General features: G+C 37.2%; 1 protein-coding gene across 2 annotated transcripts; it reads right to left on the minus strand.

The window, feature by feature from the left end:
• Positions 1-382: 382 nt before the first annotated feature.
• Positions 383-25,080, minus strand: ppfibp2a (PPFIA binding protein 2a). Of its 2 annotated transcripts, none has more exons than XM_026231251.1 (22): positions 24,795-25,080; positions 23,537-23,650; positions 21,542-21,673; positions 15,839-15,994; positions 11,049-11,141; positions 10,770-10,881; positions 9,943-9,975; positions 9,411-9,472; positions 9,076-9,151; positions 8,729-8,826; positions 8,463-8,530; positions 8,341-8,383; positions 7,783-7,912; positions 6,435-6,567; positions 6,187-6,306; positions 5,917-6,064; positions 5,003-5,114; positions 4,748-4,836; positions 4,519-4,641; positions 1,596-1,721; positions 1,034-1,222; positions 383-936 (listed from the first exon to the last, which is right to left on the minus strand). In XM_026231251.1, the coding sequence occupies exons 2-22, from the start codon at positions 23,546-23,548 to the stop codon at positions 733-735; spliced, it is 2,259 nt and encodes a 752-aa protein (XP_026087036.1). In that variant the 5' UTR covers positions 23,549-23,650; positions 24,795-25,080; the 3' UTR covers positions 383-732. The 2 variants fall into 2 exon arrangements, with proteins under 2 accessions (XP_026087036.1, XP_026087035.1); XM_026231250.1 differs by lacking the exon at positions 24,795-25,080 and adding an exon at positions 23,758-23,811.
• Between the last annotated feature and the right edge of the window lie 320 nt (positions 25,081-25,400).

The raw sequence follows: 25,400 nt of genomic DNA on the forward strand, positions 1-25,400 counted from the left end.
ATAGTAAACTGAAAAAAAAAATAAAAAATACCAATACTGGTATCAGATTGGCATCAGCAGATACTTAAAATTGCAATATCAGGCATAAACCATCCCTAGTTTCTATACAGGCTTTAGAACACTCCACATCTGGGGTGTGTTTCCACAGCATCACCTAATAACAAAGCATCTAGTTCCCTATTCATAGTAACAGACATGTATTTTTAATTCAGTAATTAGAATGTTGATATTGCATTACTCACTTGTAGTTTGATGGAACAGCATTCTAGTGTTACTGATCTTATAATGCATAATTTCTAAATGGAATACATGTTTTCCTATACAGATGACTTTTCATAGCATAAAAGCCAGAGAAAAATAAAGAAACAGTTTATTGGTCATTTCAAAACTTTTTTTAAGGTAATACAATAATTTATACATTGTAAGGATAGGTATAAATGATTTATTAAAAGTAATAAAATCAAAAAAAAACTCAAATCAAGTGTCAAAGTGGTATTTCAGCATTGAAACTACCTAAAGACAGACAAAATAAAATAAAATAAAATAAAATAAAATACCCATGCTTTTCAGAGCCCATGGTCAGTCATGTCCAGCATTCCCAGATGATACAATGAAGAATCAGTTCTGGGCTTCTCCTGATGGTGTTAATGCTGATGTTTTTCAAGCAGCAGAGTGGAGTTACAGCAGTGCTGGCAGTATGTCATTGTTTGGCTCAATTGAAGAAGCATTGAATCAGTTTTTAGACCCAACTTGCTCCAGACTGTCTGAATCTCTGGCCAGGATGGGGCTGATCCCCCTGAAACTTCCATATGGCCGCTTTGGTGTTCCACTCATGGCTGGTGGTTTCCATGTATCCATGGGGCAGATATAATCAGCTGATTCATCCATCCTGAGCTTTCTTAGTTGTCGGAAATTAGTAAAACCAAGCTTCTTTGGCTAAGACAGAGAAATGAATAAAATTACAACATGACAAAAATTATTCTTGCAACTTATATCTAGCATAAAATGTATTATTTTGTTTGGAATATCATACCCTGACTTTGGCAGTGGTGGTAAGGGGTGCATGCCCACTGGCGTTTGCAAATTCCTGTTTCTCCTGCTGGGCCTGAGGTCCCACCAGTGTGTTAAAGTTAGTGGTGAGGTGGCGTCTTAGGAGGGTCTTCTGTGGAGGGATGTTTAGCAGCATGGCCAAGGTCTCAGAATGAAAGCGAGGCTCCAGGATCTGATAAGCAAATACAGACAAATTAAAGGGATATTTCACCCCAAATAGTCATGTTTGATATTGTAATGTTACAGCTAAAGTAAAATCAGTTTGTTTATTATGATCAAAACGACAACTTAAAATAGCTAAAATACCATGCATAAAATGTTTCTACTATGTGACACTGAAAAATTTTTTTTTTTTTTTTGTATGTTTGTTTGTTGGTTGTTTTTTTTTTTTTTTGTGTGGCTCAGTGATTTATTATATATATATATATATATATATATATATATATATATATATATATATATATATATATATATATATATATATATATATAATGCACTAAAATATTTAATCATCATTAGCAATAGCACTAGTAATGCTGACTCACAATTAGGCCTCCATGAACGCCGCTGCCTCTCAGGTTTGGAGCATATTCAGCCAAATCCACTGATCTCAACCACTCCATCACACGATGGTTGGACCACTGCACCACCTCAGATGGAGATGTCTTATTCTGCAGAACCAAAGGAAATGTAGTCTTTCAGTGTCTTCAGTGTTCACAGGGTTTCAAGATTTATCGATGCTTTGTATATACAGTAATGTAACACATGACATATATCCCTATATCACGAGTGCTGTTGTCATATATTGCCAATATATTGTATTATATTAAGACAATATATTATACATCCTCATTAAGTTATAAATTCATACCATATACAGTCATGGGCAAAAATATCGGCACCCTTTGTATATATGACCAAAGAAGGCTGTAAAAATTAATCTGCATTGTAAATCCTTTTGATCTTTTATTTAAAACAAATCACAAAAATGTATCCTTTCATTGGATAATAAGAATTGAAAATGAGGGGAAATATCATTATGAAATAAAGGTTTTTCTCAAATACTCATCGGACACAATTATTGGCACCCCTAGAAATTTTTATGAGTAAAATATCTCTGAAGGTTATTCCCATTCATATTCACAATTTTGAGAAAGCCAGTGTAGTTATAAAAATGAAATTATCCAGCCATGGTTTCCTGTCTCACATAAATATAAAGAGGAATGAAAACAAAGCCCAAAATTCCTTAATCAGCCATGAAAATGAGAAAAAAAAAAATAAATAATATATTTCTAATGTGAAGCAAAAGATAATTGTGTAATTATTATTACCAGAACAACATCCTCAAAATGTTGGAGGTAAAATGTTCGGTCTTTGTTAAACCATCATATTAGAAAAATGTTTTATTGAAACATTTCATCATCTCGAGCCTCAATGTTCGTATAACGTTCTCCTAATGTGGCTGAGAGAATGTTCTTTGTTGTCTTGAAACATTGTCACATTGTTTTACTGACAACATTTTATAATCTGTTTCCTCAACAACATTCTCAAAATATCCACAAAATGTGGCGGATAAAACTTTCTATGTTCCATCACATTAGAAGAATGTTTCATTGAAACTTTTTATCACCTCAAGCCTCAATGTTGTTCTTGTAACGTTCTCCTAATGTGGTTTGAGATAATTTTCTTCCTTTTGTTATCTTGAAACATTGTCACAATGTTTTATTGACAATATTTTATAATCTGTTACCTCAACAACATCCTCAAAATGTTGCAGATAAAATGTTCTATCTTTGTTAGACTGTCACATTGGAAAAATGTTTTAAACAAAACATTTGATCACCTCAAGTCTCAATGATGTTCTTAAACCATTCTGCTAATGTGGCAGAGAGAATGTTCTACTTTTGTTGTCTAGAAACATTGTGCCAATATGTTTTTGGAAACCTCTAATAATCTGTTACCTCGACAACATCCTCAAAATGTTGTGAATAAAATAGTTGATCTTTGTTAAACCGTCACATTAAAACATTTCATGACCTCAAGCCTCTATGATGTTTCTTAGAACATTCTACTAATGTGGCTGAGAGAATGTTCTTCATTTGTTATCTTGAAACATTGTGCCAATGTGTTTTTGATAACATTTTATATTATGTTACCTCAACAACATCCTCACAACATCCTCAAAATGTTGCAGGAATAATGTTCTAGCTTTGTTTTCACTTAACGTTATAGGAACTTTTTTTTAATTATTATTATAAACATTCTTAGAACATATTTTACGTAATGTTAGGCAAAGTTATGAGAATGTTCCCTGCTAGCTGGGCCTACATCACCACATGTTGTTTGGGAGGGTTTCAAGAAAGATTCTCCTAGCTCATCCAAAAAAAAAAAAAAAAAAAACTAAAGCATATTCAGTTATCAGACATGACTGGTTTCTATGGTGAGATGAAACAAAAAAATTAGCTTTTTAGCAGCAAACACTCAAGATGAGTTTGGTGAACACAGAAATAAAAAGTACCCTATGTGTACAATTAAATATACTGTTGTATTTTTGATGTTGTGGGCCTATATTTCTGCTGGAGGTCCTGAACATCTTGTTTAGATACATGGCATCATGGATTCTATCAAATACCAACAGATATCAAATACCAACAGAAAATCAGTAAGTGACTGAATCTGTTAGAAATCTTAAAATAGGCCATGTTTGGATCTTCCAACCGTACAATAATCTAAACACAAACCTCAAAAACAACACAGAAATGGGTCACTTTAGTGAAGTCGGCAGCAGGAGAGAGAATTAGGAGAGGAACGGTGAGTGAGTGGTTTGGACGGAAATAATCAACACATGTGTCTTGTTTCAGTAATTGGCGTGGAGAGAGTATGTAACGCCAGAAGAAACAGGATTAGGTGAGAGAGAGAGAAGGACTGCTGGTGAGTGAACCTGACCCGGAAAAAAGTAACCCAGGAGTGATACCGATAGCATGTTTATATTGGTCTGAGACAAAGTGACCAGTTAAAGTGTATTTAAATAATAAAGTTATCGTCACCAGTCAAAGCTGATGAATTCTCAAGATTCACAAAAATCCACCGCCTGCTCCATCATATCAAGATGGAGCCTCTACTCCCTGGGACTCCGCCCCTAGCTCAACAGGATGTCTGCTCCCTGATTCAAGTTCCCAGTGATGTAAACTGCTCTGAGTGAGAGGAGTATCTTCTGAGCCGATAATGTTGACCCATACAAGTTTTTTTTTTTTTTTTTTTTTGGCTACTGCTAAAAATATACCCCAACGTCTTAAGCCTGGTTTTATGGTCCAGGGTCGCATATGTAAATTTATGTTTTGAATTTATGAGAATATATTTACATAGATTACACTTGCATATGTTTGTGCTGATGTAAGTATCCCATATAATTCTGCATGCCTGCAGTAGAGCTGAAATTATTAATTTTGAATAGGCAATTTGTCTTACCTCATCCCCTGGCCTGCGTCTCAAGCAGTTTGGGTTAAATTTGTTAACGTGGAGGACATGGATGGCACATTTAATGCTCAGATGATGGAGTTGACTGGTGACTTTCAGGAATAAGAGATCATTCTGTTGGAAAAGAACATTAATTTCTAAAGCAGTTAAATATGTGCATTTGAAAAATATTGTTACATTGCATTTTTAACACGGGGTAGGAGGAAACTTTTGATCTTACCACTGTTAGGTACTGTAGCATGCGGCCATCAACCTTGCCTTCATAGAACTGATCTTTGTACTGTGGTAAACCGATGTCATCAAGCCAGTCTGCAGATGGAAAATGGGGCAGTGGAAACATTTTGGCAAAAAACATGTCCTTATTTCAATACTGAAATATGTAATTTCACAGAACTAAATCCTAAAACTTTAATGATCCCTTTTTGCTTTTCTTCGGGAAGTGAAAATCTAGCTACGGTATTTTCTGAGTACATACGTGTAACCCAGATGTGATCCAGTTCTGAAGATTTCTCCATTGTCTTGTTACTAAAAGCTCTGAGAGCCAGTTGCAGCTTTTTTCTGTGCAGAGGATGTTTAATACAAATCTCCTGTTGAAAACAGAACATTAGAGTCACCGGAACTGTACCATTTCTGTGAGACTTTCATGCACACCAGCATATTTTGTGTGGTTGATTTTAGATTTTAAATGGCACATTATACACCTTTTCATTCAAAGAGTTTTCTTTATTTTCATGACTATGAAAATTGTAGAGTCACACTGAAGGCATCCACAGGAATCTCCTTCAAGACTGTTGGAAGACCATTTCAGGAGACTACCTCTTGAAGCTCATCAAGAGAATGCCAAGAGTGTGCAAAGCAGTAATCAGAGCAAAAGGTGGCTACTTTGAAGAACCTAGAATATGACATATTTTCAGTTGTTTCACATTTTTTTTATGTATATAATTCCATATGTGTTAATTTATAGTTTTGATGCCTTCAGTGTGAATCTACAATTTTCATAGTCATGAAAATAAAGAAAACTCTTTGAATGAGAAGGTGTGTCCAAACTTTAGGTCTGTACTGTGTATATACATGCATACATATATATATATATATATATATATATATACAAACACACACACACACACACACACACCCACACATATACACATACACAATCGATAGATATGGTTGATAATTTTACATTGTTGTATTGTGTTGTTCAGTTTTCATTATGACAGCTTTGCTGATATTATGGTTGGAGAGTGCAAGATTTATCATCTTGCTAACAAACATTTTCCAAGCAGATTACCGTTACTAATACAATCCATAGTGACAGACCAATTTAAAATTGAAAGGTGGCAGAAAACAGCTACATAACCAAAATAAAATTATACTAGTAAAAATTACCTTCTCAAGGTCCCGTGGAGTGGCAGAGAGAAGGGTTTGTCCACTGTCCACCCACTGACGGGCCAAACTGACATACTGCCCCAAACCACTGTCCTCCAGCCAACCACACACCTGCTCTGTCGTCCACTTAGAGAAAGATGTGTGTGCACTAACAATAAGAAGATAATAACATCATTAGAGCAATTACATTTATTTGTTATATGAAGGAGGTATTACCCCTCCAAAGTCTATTGCGCCTCTGGCCCGGTCCGTTCATGAAGGGAACTTTACCGGGATGAGCGTCCAGAATCAGGGGCCCGTGTTAGACGAGGCCCAGCTGTGGCCCTGAAGCCTCCTCTCTTGAACTGAATGGGCTCAATGTCATCTGAAAGCACACCTGGCCTCTTCATCCTCAAAACAAACACACCCTGTCAGATGTTTGGTTTACACTGGTTTCACTTAGAAACAGGGAAGACGCAAGTAATTGTAGCATTTTCATAATTCAATTTTGTAATTGCCCTTCGTCATAATCAACTCACTTTCCCCAAAGTTTGCGTATGCTGCTATTTTTGATGTTTTCTTGTAACACGGGAGACTGCTGGCCAGAGTCGACTCCTGAAGACACTGAAGAAAGATCAGAACTGGTTGTGTCCTTTATTTTCTCTGTAATTCCTGTGGGGGACACACATGCAGTAAGCAATTAAATAAATAAAAATACTAAGTATAAATAATAATAATAATAATAAATTATGGAATTTTCCTTTATTATCAGTTATTTATGCATTTTATAGCTGGATGTTATTTTTGTGCATATCTTGAACAAGCAATAATAGCATGTGTTTTTTAGACTGGAAATGTTTTTACAAAGACAAGGTAGTAGAGTGATGAATCCTATGTTAACATCTGTAATGTTAGAGTGAAGTGTTATGGTTATACTTTTGTAATAGCGTAACAATTGGATATTTAATTGCAGTACTGCATGCTTGACCGCAATGGCTTTAACTAAAAGAGCATTACTGTCAACATTTTTTCCATTCCTTTTTACAAACTAAGAGATGGATTTAATTTATTTTATACAGTAATACAGAAAACCATAGTAGTGGTGAATAAACTGGAATATTCCTGTAAATACAGTCTTTTTAAAAATTAACACAGTGAGTAAAAGGAATTAAATGAGGGAGAGATTTGATTGTGGCATTCAGCCCTATTACACAGTTTTAATTTTAGCTATGATATACACATGAATTGGCATGCAATTACAAAAGACAAATCTTTTTTTTTTTTTTTAGCTAATTTTTATAAATTAAAATAAATTAAATTTAAGCAGCTGTGCTAATGGAGCAGCAGAGACTAACGGAACAGGTTTTCAAAGGCCAGTCTCTAGTCTCCCTGCCTGTCAAAGCATGTTTGGGCATCTGGCAATGATTTGCCTCCCTTCAGTCAAGCTTCAGTTACAGGGTGGGTCCTGAAAAACAGGTGGGGCCCATATGATAGCTCTTGCTCCTGATGAAGATCCTTTCATTAGAGTCTATTAAAGGCACAGGGTTTCAGGAATGATAGAAGTGGTTTTGCTCCAAAATAAGGGTGGAGGAAAGAAATACATTCAAACTTTAAAATTCACCAGAGATGGGTGGGTAACTACTTAAAATATGTTTCAAGACATAGTACCGGCTCTAATAAAAGTTGCATAAAAAGTCAAAATAGTCATTCAGGTGGACTTTTATAAGACAGTAATCTGCTTGAAAAAGCTCCAGCATGGAACTGACTTTATGGTAATAGTCAAATTAAGATGATCTGTTCTCTGACATTTTTTTCCCATCATCAACAGGTTGATACTGCTTTATTATGAAAGGCTTAAAATAATCAGCATCATACTAAGAATCATACTAAGGTTGATGTCTCCATCCTTGTTTTCTGGGGTCCTCTGGTCTGATATGTCACTCATATCACGCTCTCTCTTCTCTGGGTGACTCAGCATTGTTGGGAGGGTCAGATGTCTATTATCAGCAGGTTGAGTCTATAAAAATGGGTGAGAAGTGAAGTGTAGGTAATGTTGTCTGTTGTAGACGTTTAGCATGTTTAATCTTCAAAAGTCTCCTATTATAACATCAGCATTACATCACTGCCAACAACAACATGGTCATGATTTCAGTCATTCCAACTTATTTCGTTTTAATTCAACTAGAAGATTAAGAGTAAATATAGTGATGACAGATTAATAACTTAGGATGAGGATTTCTATACTTCCTCTGAAAGAACAGGCTCTACCAGTTTCCCATCAACAGTCTGAAAAAAAGAGTGAATCACTGGAAGGAACCTTGGCATGTCAACATAATTTAGGGTTTAAAAAGCTCCTTGCAAAGCACACACACAGACCATTAAGAAATAATTCTTTATCAACAGCTCAACAGCTGTAAATAAATTAGATTGGTTGTTTGGTCAAACCTTTTGTGCTGAGCTGCCTTTAAAGTCTTCCACACTCACGGACCTGAGTAAAACAGTGTTAATAATTATATGTCACATGTAATTTTCCGGTTGAAATGTGGAGGATGTACAGATTATGTTACCTGGAGTTTTCATCTTTCTGAGAAGAAACTGAAGATGACAGTAGAGGTGTTGAGCTACTAAAGGTCAACTTTACCAGAGGATAAAAAAGGAAAAGAAAAAATCAGAAATGGTTCAGGAAATTATGAATCAAAGTCAACAGTCACTTACACTCATGAACCTACACACACACACACACACACACACACACACACACACACACACACACACACACACACAAACACACACACACACACACACACACACACACACAAATACATACACACACCTCAGAGTGAGATTTGTGTATTACAGTCTTCGTCTTTACAGTCCCGTTCTGCTTTACATCTTCATCGTTGCTGTTCTGTACTGATTTGTATTCAGGGCCTGAGGAAGACATCAGTTATACTTACATTTCTATGCTACAGCTTCCTGAAATTAGGTATTTCAAAACCTAATGTTATCATAACTCCCTACAAGTAAGATTTAATTTGATTATCATTTAATCCCATTGCCATTTCCAACAAACAAATCATTCTTCATTTAATGATCAGTTCAAACATCTTAAAATAGTTTTGCTAGGTATATGACCTCTGAATGTCTAATAAAACAGGCAAAAAATTATTTTGAATTTACCTTGAACTAAAGTCATGATGTCATTCGTCTGTCTGAACTGACTCAGGAGGAGAGTGAGCTCTTCTATTCGACGATCCTGAAAAATCATATTGATAAATTTTATAATTTATTTATTATTCAAAAAAAAAAAAAAAAAAAAATACAGTAAGCTGTAAGTCCAAGTATTTGGCACATGTCTGGGGAAACTTGTTCTGGCTTCATTTCCTCAAACATTCAACACACCTAATTCCATATAAAACAGGGCAGTGTGAGGAACAAAGGGCCCAGTGTGCCCATATATATATACACACCTTTTTAAGCATTTAAACCATTAAAAAAAGAAAAAGAAAATCTACCTTTACATGATTTGCGGCAATAAGTGAATCCATTCTTGTGTTTAACCTCTGTAGCTCCTGATCTGTTGACAGAAAAAAAAGGAAAAGAAAAAGACAAAGTAAAAAGAGATTTAGCCAATTATATATTTATGTGAAATACGGTACAGCCATGCACAAAACTATTCACGATCTACAAAGTAGATCCTTACAAAGTAGTAACCACAGTCTGGATTTCATAAACCACACAAATGTTTAAGATCTATTATCATGAAAATAATTAAGATTTACAGACATGGAAAAAAGGAATTCCAATGATCTTAAACTTTTCCAAGGAAAGCTAAGTGGAGCAATAAATGCTTATGAATTTTTAGTTTTTAATTCACCAGCTCACAGGATGCTATATAAAATACAGATATGAGTTTAAAGGGTCACATAAAACAAGGAGACAACTGAGAACACAATCAAATACATAAATGGTTTTATGTGCACAGATGAATTCTGCATTAATCTCTCTAGCAATTTGTGTGAGGATGTGCATTATAAACAAGCTTACGTTTGGTGTTGAGTCTCCTTCTGTATATCTCCTCTAATGGTGAGTGAATGGTAGTAAGGAAAAAGAACCATTGTCAGCTACCACAAAACACAGCAAACACATACAGCAATTGCTAATAACTGCTGTTAACATTAGTACATGAATTATATATATATTTCAAAAGCTAATACCAAAATCTAAACAGCAGGGCAGCTAATGGCCAATGTAATGCAGATTAAATTTAAAGGTTAAGTTTGTAACTTATGTGCCACAATAATTGCACCAAAGAGAATTAATTAATTAATACAAGAATAATGACTGTATGCACCAGCAGAGTACTGAGCATATACCATTTGATTGATACCACCATTTGATGAAGAAACTCATTTTTGACCACTAATAAATTATGCTCTATGAAGTTTTCAACATCAGTCATGCTTTTCAGAACTTTGCGGTAGCAGTAGGTCACGCAGTTATGTTTCAATTACTATTTTATGAATACTGCATTTCCAGACATACTGCTATTTACACATAGTAGCTACTGTAGCAAAACTGAATGCATTTGGAATGAATGCATTCCCTAAACACTCTCACTGCCTGTCATTATTTGGGCAAACAACTGATTTAAAAAAAAGCAGAACTGTTATTTTTGTTACCTAGACAACTTCACACAGTTATAGGACAAATATATCAAATGGATAAATATCGGCCAATCACTAATTAACATGCATTAACATGCACAACTAAATAGACACAGATGTGAAAAACACAAAGCGCTAAACATTAGTCTTGACTGCATCAGGACAGGCCTTTAGATAGATCTGAGAGAAAAAGCGAAAAAGCAGTACCTCTTTCTGTGCTGTCTAAAGACACCGGAGCTCTGCAGATCAGTTGAGCCCGTAGACTTTCTATCTCAGAGTTCTTACAGCTCAACAGCTGTTGTAAACTCATGAACTCTGCCTAAGAAAGAAGAAACACTTCATTGTGGTATAGCCAAAAATGTATTTCGGCACTACATTAGAAGCTTGTCAAGTGAACCACAACTTTGGGCCAACATCTGGGCCTTTGTACCATAAGTGAGGACATAGAGGATACAAAGATTATGAATCACATTTGTGTGGCAGTACCTGTGTAACCTTGAGCTTCTGAACATACTGTATCTTCTCCTGTTCCAGCTCGTTAACTCGATGCTTGAGCATCTTGAGCTCCTCATACAGGTTCTGTGTAATAATGCACACACCAAAATAATGTTACCATATTAAAAAAGGAAACAGCAAAATTATATTTTTTGTCAAGTAAATATTTAAATAATGCATTATATTGTAAATTATATGGCATAATGTACATACTAATCTCCCACAATTGTGTTACATTACTGTAATATGGTTTCCATTGTTAAAGGGTTAGTTCACCCAAAAATTAACATTTTGTCATTATTCACTTACCCCCATGTGGTTCCAAACCCATAAAAGATCTGGCCATCTTAGGGACACAAATTACGGTATTTTGGATTAAAATCTGGAGGCTTGAGACTGTACCATAGACTGCCAAGTAAATAACAGTGACAAGGTCCAGGAAAGGTATGAAATGTATGAATTAATTTATGATATTGTCGTCAGAACACTCCATCTGTCATCAGACGTGCAATATGGGTTATATGAAGCAACAGAAACACTTTTTTAAGTGAAGAAAACAAAAATAACGACTTAATTCAATAATTCCTTTGTCAACTGTCTCCTCTGTGTCTCTCAATAGCACCGTATGCTGTTTATACTCTGCTGTGTCATCCGCGCCACAAGGAAAAAACAGGAAATCCTTCTGGCATATCTTAAATTGTGTTCCGAAGACAAACTGAGCTTTTACTAGTTTGGAACGACATGGGGTTAAGTGATTAATAAAAACAATTTCCTTTTCCTGGAAAAATACCTTCAGCCTGTCACATGTATGTTTGGTTTTGTTCTAGTTTTCCTTGTTCCTGTGTTTAACCCAATTTCTTTTGTTCCCATTTTGCCACCAATTGATAGTATCTGTACTTTCTGATTAGTACAGCTGTTTCTGTTCACCCTGATTAATTATTTGTGTTTTTAAGCACTGTGTTTGGTTCAGTTCAGTTGTCTGTTATTGTTGCATTCTACTTGGTTGTTTCATGCATCCTGAGTTTTGTTCAGTAAGTTGTAATACTGCTGTGAATAGATCCAGCTTCAACTACTACTTTTGCAACCAGCTGTAACAGAATAGAGTACTTAAATAGCGAAGATAATCTTCCTCCTCTCACAGGGAAACCAGTCTCTAGAGAGGCACACACAGGACTTTTTTTTGGACCTTTGTCATCTTGTCCCTTATGATGATGTCTGCCTGTGTGTGCGTTATTCCACACATGTCTCAACGCAAAAACAAGACTGCGCTTTCCCAGAAACAAGCCTCTAAGGACTTTCATGGAGTACATGGAGTAAGTGCTCCTCCGCAATGGTTTCCCCCTTCAATATTGGGGAAGCTGTGGCTTAATGGTTAGAGAGTTTGACTACTATCACTAAGGTTGTGGGTTCGAGTCTCAGACCGGCAATACCACGACTGAGGTGCACTTGAGCAAGGCAGTGAACCCCCAACTGCTCCCTGGGTGCTGCAGCATAAATGGCTGCCCACTGCTCCGGGTGTGTGTGTTTACTGCTGTGTGTGTGCACTGCGTTGCAGAGCACGAATTCTGAGTATGGGTGACCATATTTGGCTGTATGTCACATCAATATCTGTGAGTGTTAGAAGGAGGTTAGCACTCAAGCCGCTGCCACCAGCCCAGCACCAGCAATGCCTGAGTCCACCACAGACCATGAGGCTGAGCCACAGATCGCCTCGGAGTAAATATTTCCCTGCATATAGTCTGTGTCACCAAGCACTAGAGTCTGCCCTGAATCTCTTATGTGTCTGCTAGATCTGCTCAGTCCTGAATCTCCTGTCTCTGTTGGTTCCGCCTAGCCCTGCATCTCCTGTGTGTCTGCTGGATCCACCCAGCATTAAATCTTTGCTGGCTCTGCCTAGCCCTGTATCTCCTGTATCACTGGTGTTTCCAACCAGCCCTGAATCTCCTGTGTGTCTGATTGTTCCAATAAGCCCTAAATCTCTTAAAATCTCAATAATATCACGTGCTTTCTCGGCTCGGCTCTGTTTTTTTTTTTTTTTTTTCCTTGTTCCTGTGTTCAACCCAGATTCTTTTGTTTCCATTTTTCCCGCCATCTGTTATTTTCTATAGTTTCGGATAAGTTCACACCTGTTTCAGTTCACCAATAATTAGTTCTCTGTGTATGCATTCATGCATCCTGAGAGTCTAGATCCAACCCTAACACACGTCTTAATTAGCTGGTTAAGGTGTGTTTAATTAAATTAGGGCTGGAGCTGAACTTTGCAGGAAGGTGGATCTCCAGGAACAGGATTGGGCACCATTGCGTTAAACATTAGAAAGGGTTAAGCAATAGATTATTTATTTTTATCATTATTATTATTTTTAAGAAATGTTAACATAACCACATCCAAAAAACTACATACAGATAATATGTTCTGGAATAAAACTGACATTCAAATCTTCAGAAAGAAAAACGTTTATGCACTACCAATAAGTCCAGGCCCACCCAGAACTTAAAAGGCAATTACATAATGTATGCTTCTGTATAAGCTCATTTCAGCTTATCTGAAATTAACTAGTCAAAAATGCAACATCTGAAATGTATTTAATTCTAAATATGGTTTACAAAATATTCAAATGGTCAAACATAAATGGAAAAATAATTCCAGAACAAAAGTTCAGAAAAAAGTGGGTGGTCACTGGTCAGCTCTATTCGACCTCATATTAAACTAACATAGTATATCAATAACCTTCATTAGTCAATTTTTTTTTTTTTTAATTGTGTGGATCATTTTGACCCACATAGGAATGAATGTCATTTACACACATACTGATATATTTCAAATGTTTATTTATTTTAATTTTGATAATTATAACTGACAACCAAGGAAAATCGCAAATTCAGTATCTCAGAAAATTTGACTATTACTTAAGACCAATACAAAGACAGGATTTTTTGAAATCTCGGCCAACTGAAAAGTATAAACATTGAAAAGTATGAGCATGTACAGCACTCAATACTTAGTTGGGGCTCCTTTGCCTGAATTACTGCACTGCGAGTTTGCTGGCCAATTAAGAACAGGGATGCCATGGTCCTTAAACCTGGTACTGGTAGCTTTGGCACTGTGTGCAGGTGCCAAGTCCTGTTGGAAAATGAAATCTGCATCTCCATAAAGTTGGTCAGCAGCAGGAAGCATGAAGTGCTCTAAAACGTAATGGTTTACAGCTGTGTTGACCTTGGACCTCAGAATACAGAGTGGACCAACACCAGCAAATCACTGGCTGTTGAAATTTTACACTGGACCTCAAGCAACATGGATTGTGTGCCTCTCCTCTCTTCCTCCAGACTATGGGACACTGATTTCCAAAGGAAATGCAAAATTTACGTTCATCAGAGAACATTACTTTGGACCACTCAGCAGAAGTCCAGTCCTTTTTGAAGCGAGAGGCTTTTGATGCTGTCTGTTGTTCAAGAGTGGCTTGACACAAGGAATGTGACAGCTGAAACCCATGTCTTGCATACATCTGTGCGTAGTGATTCTTGAAGCACTGACTCCAGCTGCCGTCCACTTTTTGTGAATCTCCCCCACATTTTTAATGGGTTTTGTTTCACAATCCTCTCCAGGGTGCTGTTATCCCCATTGCTTGTACAATTTTTTCTACCTCATCTCTTCCTTCCCTTCGCCTCTCTATTAATGTGCTTGGACACAGAGCTCTGTGAACAGCCAGCCTCTTTTGCACTGAAATTTTAAGTCTCGTGCAAGGTGTCAATGATCGTCTTATGGACAACTGTCAAGTCAGCAGTCTTCCCCGTGATTTTGTACCCTATAGAACTAGACTGAGAGACAATTTAAAGGCCTTTACATGTGTTTTGAGTTAATAAGCTGATTAGAGTGTGGCACTGTGTGTCTTCATTATTGAACCTTTTCACAATATTCTAATTTTCTGAAATACTGAATTTGGGATTTTCCTTAGTTGTCAGTTAGTATAATTATCAAAATTAATAGAAAAAAAGGAAATATATCAGACTCTGTGTAATGAATGAATATAATATACAAGTTTCACTTTTTGAATGGAATTTGTGAAATAAATCAACTTTTGATGATATTTAATTATATGACCAGCACCTGTATATACACAAAATCTGTAACAATCCAATACCCAGACAAATGGCTGAGAATATCACCAATGTAGAAAAAAACTCACATAGACACACACACACACACGCAGACGCACACACACTCAAACACATTACACACACTCCCATAGGATGCATTGTTTCATGTTTCTGCTGGCATATGGCTGTCATTTTTTCTTCTTCTTTTTTCCTTTACTTAACACAGTTAAATTTGAGTAATATGGTGGAAAACAATGATCTTATATCATCTTTTTTTTTTTTTTTTTTAACATATATTATATATTTATTTCACTGGTATACATAGACTGTTAATTTATGTTTATGGTCAGTAGATTAAGTTGAAATGTACTTGTAAAGTTACTTGCAGTTAGCAGAATGTCTGTTGAGGGACCATTAAAATAAAGTTTTAGAAGATATTTCAAGCAGACTGTCCACTAATACTCACATTGACTGGTAGTTGATATTAAGTTTCATAGTGACCATAATGTCTAAAATCGACAGTCAAAGTGTTACCAATTTAGACACCAATTCATAAGCACATGGAGTTTTTTTTTTTTTTTCAGATTACAGACTGTGACTTTAAAGATCCAAGGGGTGCCTACACTTTCTATTCCTCAGTGACCATATTTCCACAGTGTTTAAGTGTGTCCAGATCTCTGACCCACCACTGGCTTTGGCTCAGTCAGATAGGCAATCGCTGGCTCACTGCCACAACCTTCTTCTGGGACCATCTCCGCTGGCTTCTCTTGGATCTTACTAGAGATCTCTTGCCGAATCCTACACATCTGCTCCTGAAGCTCGCTAATCAGATTCACTACACTCTGTCAGAATGGAATAGTGATAGAGAAGAACAGATAAAAAAAGGTAAGAGAAAGTGGAAAGAATGGATTATGATAGGCAAACATACAGTGTTTTCCTTCCTATCTGCTTTCTTGAGATTACTTCAATAATTTGATTATAAAATCACCTTTGTGTTTTCTAAATGTAAGTCCTGATATATCCTTTCCTCATGTCCTTTTCTTTTACCAACCATTATCAATCAAGCATAGCAACATTATATAATATGAATAATAACTATCGGTCAGTGTCATTACACATCAACACTGTTTAGTACCACTACAAATATCAGGTTCATAGTTTAAATATACGTTTCAAATATATTTTGTATATTGCTTTCACAAACTTTCACAAACAGTCACAGGAAGAGGTGTCAATTCTTTAACTCTTAAAAAAAAAAAAAACTCTAATATACTAGATTAAAAGAACATGTCCCCTTAAAATCAAAAGGTTACACTTTAGAGACCAATTCTCACTGTTAAAGGATTAGTTCCCCCAAAAATGAAAATTATGTCATTATTGACTCTTAAGCTTTCTGACCCTCCACTGAAAATGTATGTACGGTACTGTCCATGTCCAGAAAGGTAATAAAAAAACATCTGGACTGTGTGCAGATGCCATGTAGCGACCGTGAGGCGCTGGGGTGGATGGAGCCTGATGGATCCCCTCAGGAAACGGACACCTAGGTTGTTCCGGCCCATCAACTGTCCAGCTATAGGAGCATGAGAAGTTGGTATAGCTGCCATATAGACTTTGAGTGTGGAAGGAGAGTGGCCCTTGTTCAACAGCTCTTGTCATTAGGACAATATCAGCGATATGTAGCATGTTACTGAGTACTTGAAAATTGTCTCTAAGGTGTCTCTATATATGGGGCTCTAGGCTGTGAGATAGTATTCAGGATGGTCTCTGGGAGATCTACTGATTCTGATTGAGAGGACATAGGTGCAGTGTCCACACCTCAGGCTGAGGGTGCCAAATCATTTTGTTCACCTGAGGGAGGTGGTTCTGCCTCATGGGGAATAAGCCACAGAGCTGCTGTTAGCAGCTGAGACAGCTCTGAGATCCAGAGATGGTTCTTCCAGAGTGGGGCCACCAGAAGCACTCTGTGCCAGTGCTTCCTGAATCACCTGATTACCCGGAGGATCAGGGTGATCGGGGAAAAAGCATACAGGAGGAGGTTGAGCCATTTGTGTGCCAACGTGTCCTCCTTAATGTGTTGTTGCACTTCCGCATTCATCTAGGAGCCATAGTTTAACGGAGGCCAGCGAGTAGTGCTGTGCAGGTAAACCTCACTCCCCGATCTCAAGAGACGCACTAGCGACAGACAGACGCGTCCGCCTCCCATGCTGGAGACCTGGGTTCGAGCCTCGCTCGGAGCGAGTGCGAGGAGTGTCAGAGAGGACCCGGGAGAGAGGAGTTACAATAGGACAATCTGCCCTCACACAGAGCTTCCCACCCTGATGCGGATGCATTCATGATGCCACTCATGGGGCGGAATTAGAGGTCTCAACCATTACTGAAGTGGTCTCATTCTGAGCAGGCCCACCTGAAGTACCTGTGCTGCAGAGGCCATGAGGCCCTGCATCATTTGAAACTTTTTTGAGATGGTAGGAGGCTCCAGTTCTGAAGGAAGCCATGAACTTCTCTATAGCTAGTGCATGGTCTGGCGTGACTATCGCCCTCATGTGGACTGAGTCTAAAACTGCCCCCAGGAACGAAGTTCGCTGGCTGGGGGACAGAGAGCTCTAGGCAAAAATTTTCCTGAGTCCCAGGTGCTCTAAGTGGCCAAGGAGGATGGACATGTGGGCTATTAGCTCAGCCTAAAATGAGCCAGTCATCGAGGTAATTCAGGATATGGATTTATATCTGTCTCAAAGGGGAGAGGGCCTAGTCTATGCACTTCGTAAAAGTCCAAAGGGCAGGACCATGTGTTGATAAGCCACTCACTCAAAAACGAATCTCAAGAATCATCTGTGATGGGGGGCTATCTGGATGTTAAATTAAGCATCTTTCAGATCCAGCAAAAAGAACCAGTCTCCTGTGTTGATTTGCAAAAGGGTCTGCTTCAGTGCAGTCATTTTGAATGCCCATTTCATGGGGGCACGGTTCAGGCATCTGAGATTGAGGCCACCATCCTTTTTGGGGATAAGGAAGTAACGCCTGTGGAAGCCTGACTTTGCTTTGAGCTGGTGAAACTGTTTCTATAGCAGAACTGAACGTAGTGCTTCAGGGCACAACCGAGGGCTTTTCAGACTGCAAACCCCTCAACGGCAGGTCAAAACAGCCTTGGTAGCCCTAAGAGCCAGGTCCATAGCACTGTGCAGCTCCTTGAAAGCTGCATCATCAGGTCCTGACTCATCCATGGCCTGTAGGAGTTTGGCCAGAAAGACTTGGAGCACAACCATGGAGTGTAGACCTGAGGGGGCCTGCCAAGCAGAGGAATACGTTCGTCCATCGAGAGCAGAAGTCGTCCTGTAGGGTTTGGAGGGTTGAACAACCTTCACTTTCCATCCAATGGCAGTGGGCAGGCAAAGGTTGTTTTCAAACTTGGCTGTTGCCTTATAAAGGTCTTAAAATTTGTCAATTTTTATCAGATGTATTTTATGGAGAATGGGACCCAGGAAATAAAAGAAACAATATAAAGCGACGATCATGACAGTTACTGGGTTGGTTTAATACAATGGAACATTTCAGGATCGTTCATGAACTTTGTTTAATAGCCCACCTAGACTTTAAACAAAACACAATTCTTTTTGAAAGAGATATCTCACTGATATTTCACACAAGCCAAGGCCTCAACTATAGGAGCTTTGTTAAATAAATAAGTAAAATAAATACATTTATTGTACAGGATATTTTGTGTGGGTAAACAAACCAGCTTCCAATGTGGCATTTTAAATATCTTCATCACCTGTGCACTAATCCTTAAAAACATATCAAGTTAACTCACAATTTAATGCATAAAGCTTTCATTAGCTGAGAAAGTTGGCTTTTCTGTTTGAACCAACATGGCTTCATTACCTATAATAACCACAAAACTTTGTCATGCACCAAAAGCAGTAAAAAAAAAAAAACCTGCAAAGACAAGGATGACATTTATAACATTTATAAAGTATATACAAATAAATTCAACTGTCAAACAGCTCCTGTAGCATCAGCTAAATGTAATAAAGCTAGTTTAAATGATAACCAACAGCATGGTAAACTAGATGGTAAACTGGCCTATCTATAGCAGGTAGAAAGCCAAGACCTTGTGTGTGTGTGCTTGTGTGTGTGTGTGCGTGTGTGTGTGTGTTAGAGAGAGAGAGAGAGAGAGAGAGAGAGAGAGAGAGAGAGAGAGAGGATCCACTGAAATTCTCACGGTTGAATTGGGGCCATTCTTTCACTGTGTGTAGTCCAGCAGTTGTCAGACATCACGCTGAGGTCATTCTTAACACTCTATCCATGCTAAAAACACTCTGGCTGTTCGTCAAAAAGACTAGACTGCTCAAGACCATTACACTGAAATTTGTCCTGCTTGTATTTAATGAGGCACATTATGGTCAAATGAAAGGTACACAGCTGCACAAACACATGCAGCTTAACATTGTAATTTCAGATGGAAGGTATATTTTAGATCAACCAGTTCTGTTTTGCAGTAGTCACTTTGAACATAGTAATTACCTGAAAAAAGCACACTGTAAATTAAAAGACACAAGACACAAATTATTTGACATACAGTATTGTTCAAAATAATAGCAGTACAATGTGACTAACCAGAATAATCAAGGTTTTTCGTATATTTTTTTATTGCTACGTGGCAAACAAGTTACCAGTAGGTTCAGTAGATTCTCAGAAAACAAATGAGACCCAGCATTCATGATATGCACGCTCTTAAGGCTGTGCAATTGGGCAATTAGTTGAATTAGTTGAAAGGGGTGTGTTCAAAAAAATAGCAGTGTGGCATTCAATCACTGAGGTCATCAATTTTGTGAAGAAACAGGTGTGAATCAGGTGGCCCCTATTTAAGGATGAAGCCAACACTTGTTGAACATGCATTTGAAAGCTGAGGAAAATGGGTCGTTCAAGACATTGTTCAGAAGAACAGCGTACTTTGGTTAAAAAGTTGATTAGAGAGGGGGAAACCTATAAAGAGGTGCAAAAAATGATAGGCTGTTCAGCTAAAATGATCTCCAATGCCTTAAAATGGAGAGCAAAACCAGAGAAACGTGGAAGAAAACGGAAGACAACCATCAAAATGGACAGAAGAATAACCAGAATGGCAAAGGCTCAGCCAATGATCACCTCCAGGATGATCAAAGACAGTCTGGAGTTACCTGTAAGTACTGTGACAGTTAGAAGACGTCTGTGTAAAGCTAATCTATTTTCAAGAATCCCCCGCAAAGTCCCTCTGTTAAAAAAAAGGCATGTGCAGAAGAGGTTACAATTTGCCAAAGAACAAATCAACTGGCCTAAAGAGAAATGGAGGAACATTTTGTGGACTGATGAGAGTAAAATTGTTCTTTTTGGGTCCAAGGGCCACAGGCAGTTTGTGAGACGACCCCCAAGCTCTGAATTCAAGCCACAGTACACAGTGAAGACAGTGAAGCATGGAGGTGCAAGCATCATGATATGGGCATGTTTCTCCTACTATGGTGTTGGGCCTATTTATCGCATACCAGGGATCATGGATCAGTTTGCATATGTTAAAATACTTGAAGAGGTCATGTTGCCCTATGCTGAAGAGGACATGCCCTTGAAATGGTTGTTTCAACAAGACAATGACCCAAAACACACTAGTAAACGGGCAAAGTCTTGGTTCCAAACCAATAAAATTAATGTTATGGAGTGGCCAGCCCAATCTCCAGACCTTAATCCAATTGAGAACTTGTGGGGTGATATCAAAAATGCTGTTTCTGAAGCAAAACCAAGAAATGTGAATGAATTGTGGAATGTTGTTAAAGAATCATGGAGTGGAATAACAGCTGAGAGGTGCCACAAGTTGGTTGACTCCATGCCACACAGATGTCAAGCAGTTTTAAAAAACTGTGGTCATACAACTAAATATTAGTTTAGTGATTCACAGGATTGCTAAATCCCAGAAAAAAAAAAATGTTTGTACAAAATAGTTTTGAGTTTGTACAGTCAAAGGTAGACACTGCTATTTTTTTGAACACACCCCTTTCAACTAATTGCCCAATTGCACAGCCTTAAGAGCGTGCATATCATGAATGCTGGGTCTTGTTTGTTTTCTGACAATCTACTGAACCTACTGGTAACTTGTTTGCCACGTAGCAATAAAAAATATACTAAAAACCTTGATTATTCTGGTTAGTCACATTGTACTGCTATTATTTTGAACAATACTGTAAGTCCGAATACAGGCTTACACAAGCACACTTTTGTGCCAGTAGCCCTTTGTTTTACATTTAATTTCTTTATAGTAGAGTTTACAAGACTTTGTTTGCAAGGCTCTGATTCAATATATATATACAGCACACAGCCACTGAGTAGTAAGCTTCAGCGGATAAGACACTGAATCAGAGTTTTACCTCAGCTTTATGTTGTCTCTCAGCACTGTTAATGTGTTCCTCCTCCATGTTCCCCAGCTTCTGTTTTAGACAAGACACTTCCCCCATCAATCCTAGCTTCTGTGACACCCGAGAACTCCTGTTCAGAAGCTCCTATGATAGTCCACACAAATATATAATGTACATGTAAACACAGACAAATAAGAGAAACGAAGGAAATCACAGGCACAGAGTCCGTTCAAAATCTCTGTACTTTGCCGTCCCACAATGGCTAAATATACACAGGTTATGAGGGCTATATTTACCCACTTCTCTCGCAGCGGCTGACATATGAGAGAGAGCTTGAGTGTTCTCATCATAGTGGGAAAAGTGCATAACATGTGAGTATAATAAACAGGCAGGGTGTGAAAATGCAGTGATTTAAATATCATGTTATCTCAAATTCCACATCAATGCTAAAAACTAAAATGAAAGAAATTTGTTTTGGCACGTTTGGCACAACATACCTGTGTGAAACAATATTTTCCCAAATGAAGACAATGAAATCCAAATACATATCAGCACCAAGTAATGATCACCTAAATGCTTGCCTGGAATATGCCACCAGCAGCTGCAGCCTTGATTACAATAGACTGACTGAATTGTTTCATTGCAAATCAACTGAATAAGTGGTTGATTTCTTATAATAAAACTTTGAGCACTCTTTGTGTGTAAAAAGAAGAAGAAAAAACAGCATATTGTCTTCTTTGATCTTGATAATTAAACTCAGACATTGAACAGGAATCTATTTCACAATACAGAAGCCCGAAAAACACTTCAAAATGTAAGTAGCTAGTGCTGAGTTTTATGTGAGCATTTGAGTCTTTTAAAGACGGCATATGGAAACTATTAGGCCCATGTCATTGGAATTAGAGTTGCCTTTGAAGGCCAAAACCTCAATGACCACAGGCACATGCCCTAAAACGCTTCCCATCTGAACGCTGGAGATTTAATCAACCATAGAGCTTTCAAAGCAAAGGGAAGTTAAACAGAAATATGCAATTAGTTTATGAGGAAAATGAGACTTACAAGCAGCGGTATGTGAATTTTGCCCTTGAAAATGGTATGAATAAGTACAGGAGTCTTACCATGCCTTGAAATATCTTATTTTCATAAATGGTCCTAATGTCTTAAGCAGGTCTACTGAAACACCAAAACTTCAAGACTGTTCTGCTTCTCTCACTTACTTTCATACTAGCAGAACACATGAATATTTATTTCCCCTTCCCCCTACTCTATCCTTGCCTGACTAATAACAGAAGAAAAAACTGGTTACCTGCTTTCAACTAATTCAATTTCAATGTCCACGTCGATGTCGGCCCTGGAATACCACCGCTACTTAAATATATGAGTTGCCAAGGTGATGTAATGGCCACTCTCCATGGAATCCCACCAAATAATTTCCACACAGATGCCAAATTTCCTTCTGAGGTACATCAGGTGCAGATTCTTATTAATGTGAGCTGGTTCTCTAAAGCAGCTATTTGATTCATTTAAAATAATTTAAAGTTTAAAGACCAAGACTAGAGCAACCAGATTTTTATATTTTCTGAATCGCAAATCTAAGAAGAATGCCCAATCTAAAGTCTCTTTGATATATAGATCTCTAGACATTGCTCAGGTCCCTGGAAATAGACTCACTGTCACACCAACCATTTTAATGCATGACTGCTTATTTACACATCTACCAAGCCTGTTAAGAAACCGGGCCTTCCCAGTTAGGGTGAAGCAATGTAAGCAGGTTTTAGGTTTTAAGCAGGTATAATAGTCATAAACAGCAGATGATTAATGTTGTAAATATTTAAATGTTTCAGTGCTCTTAATTATCCTTTGCTTGTTGAATCTGACATAGGCAAATACTTTGTATTTAACATAATTCATCATTGCTTGAAATAGGTTCTACTAAAAATATGAAAATCATCTCAATGATTTTTTTTTTTTCTCTTTTTTTCTTTTTTAAATAAATATTACCAATACCTGTTGAAGCATCTCATCCGTAGAGCTGAGCTTGTGTTGATATTCCTCAAGAGAATTATTCAGGTCTCTAATCTTCTCTCCCTGAGCGTCCACCTGATCTGTCAACAAACTCACCTAAGAGACAGGTTTAAATTTAGTGTGTTCGTTTGAGGCATATGATCTTTGTCCACTATCCTTCTAAAGTTTCTTCCAGGTCTGAGAATAAAGTATGAATTACTTACAGTGTAACTAATAACACTCATTATTCTATTCAGAGTTAGAATAAACACACACATATGGAAACATTGCATTATTCATAGTTTCAAACAAATTAAAGAAATCTATATTCTCGTCAACCCAGTTGATCAGGAAGCACCCACATGTACTTACTGTCAAAAAAACCAACAAGCCAGAACAGGACTAATCCGTAAAGTCCTGTCTGTTTCCATGAAACACTGCAATTGTACTGGCTTGGCTATGAACAGCTTTAATTTAAGTTATTTTATGCTAAAAAAAAAAAAAAAAAAAATCAGCAAATTGTCTTCATAAAAAGGACATTTATGAACATTATGTTCAGTTTTGTAAGTATTTTGAACAGATCTGTATGCAGTGCTAATATAAATTCATTATTTTATTCCTCTTTTATTGTCCACGTCAGATTCCAGAATTTGCAATATCTTCCTGAGAACTATTGTTACTGTAACTTAAAAGCAATTTGATGGATTTCAAGTGTCAGTTGTCAGCAGGTGCATATCACAGCTGTAGTATTCTAAATCCCATTCCATACATATGCGATCATGTAAAAAATGTAAATAAATAAATAATAATAATTACATTTATTTATTTAAAATGTTTTAAGTTGATTCAGTAAGTGCTTTTAAGTAAGAACCCAGACATTGGATTTGACAAAGTTTGACATGCTAGTAATAGTAAATCATTTTTGTTCAAGGCACATAGTAGCAGGTAAATTAGATATACATGAGCAGAACTGTACATTTTGCCATGTCTTTTTATATCTGTTATATATGTATAACCTGTTTTAACTTTTGGAAATGAATTCACATTACAAAGTCAGTATGTGATTTACTGTTGTTTTCTCTGCATCTAGTCATGACTGTGCTGTTCATAAAGCTTTATATATAAAAAACATAAATGTATAAATGTAAATGTAATCAATCCATAAATATTATGTTCTATAAACCTAAAAAAATATATATATATCATGCTGTCTAGATGCACCTTAACAAATTAATTGTAAGAAATTGTCACCATGTTTTACCTGTAACACAAGAGACTCTTTATCTCCTTCTAGATGAGACAATCACTTCTGGTAGCTCTCACCATTGCCTGAGCCTTTCACATTGACCTGTGGTTCACAGCAGGTTAGAGTTTTGTCAGTCAACAGAGAAAAAAGTTAAACACTATAAATCATGAAGTGTGAGAACCCCAGCTACCATTACCAATTCGTACAGAAACTGCCTTTTGATAGTATCTCGACATCCTGTATGATTCCATTTCTTTTAAATATGTCACAGCACTTTAGAAAATCTTCGCTATACCCAACCCACCTTGGGTTTTGGAGGAATTTCTTAAGAAGTTTATTTTGATAATTAGTTTTTTGTGCACAAGCTCCATTCAGTTAAAGCTGCTACTCTGTGGAATATGTCAGTGATGTGTGAAATGCACATCTTGTGAAACCCAGACACATAGGAGAGCATGATTCTTTTGAAATTTATGTAATTTATTTTTAGAAAATAAATGTTTCTGTTGTGTCCTGCCTGTTTACTTCACATTTTGATGCAACAACAGTGTGATTACATGCTTATTTCATTAAAACCATTGATGTCTGTGTTTATCATTGCAGAACTCAAACCAACTTTGGAGT

This window comes from Carassius auratus, chromosome 43, assembly GCF_003368295.1.
Source record: "Carassius auratus strain Wakin chromosome 43, ASM336829v1, whole genome shotgun sequence".
NCBI lineage: Eukaryota > Metazoa > Chordata > Actinopteri > Cypriniformes > Cyprinidae > Carassius > Carassius auratus.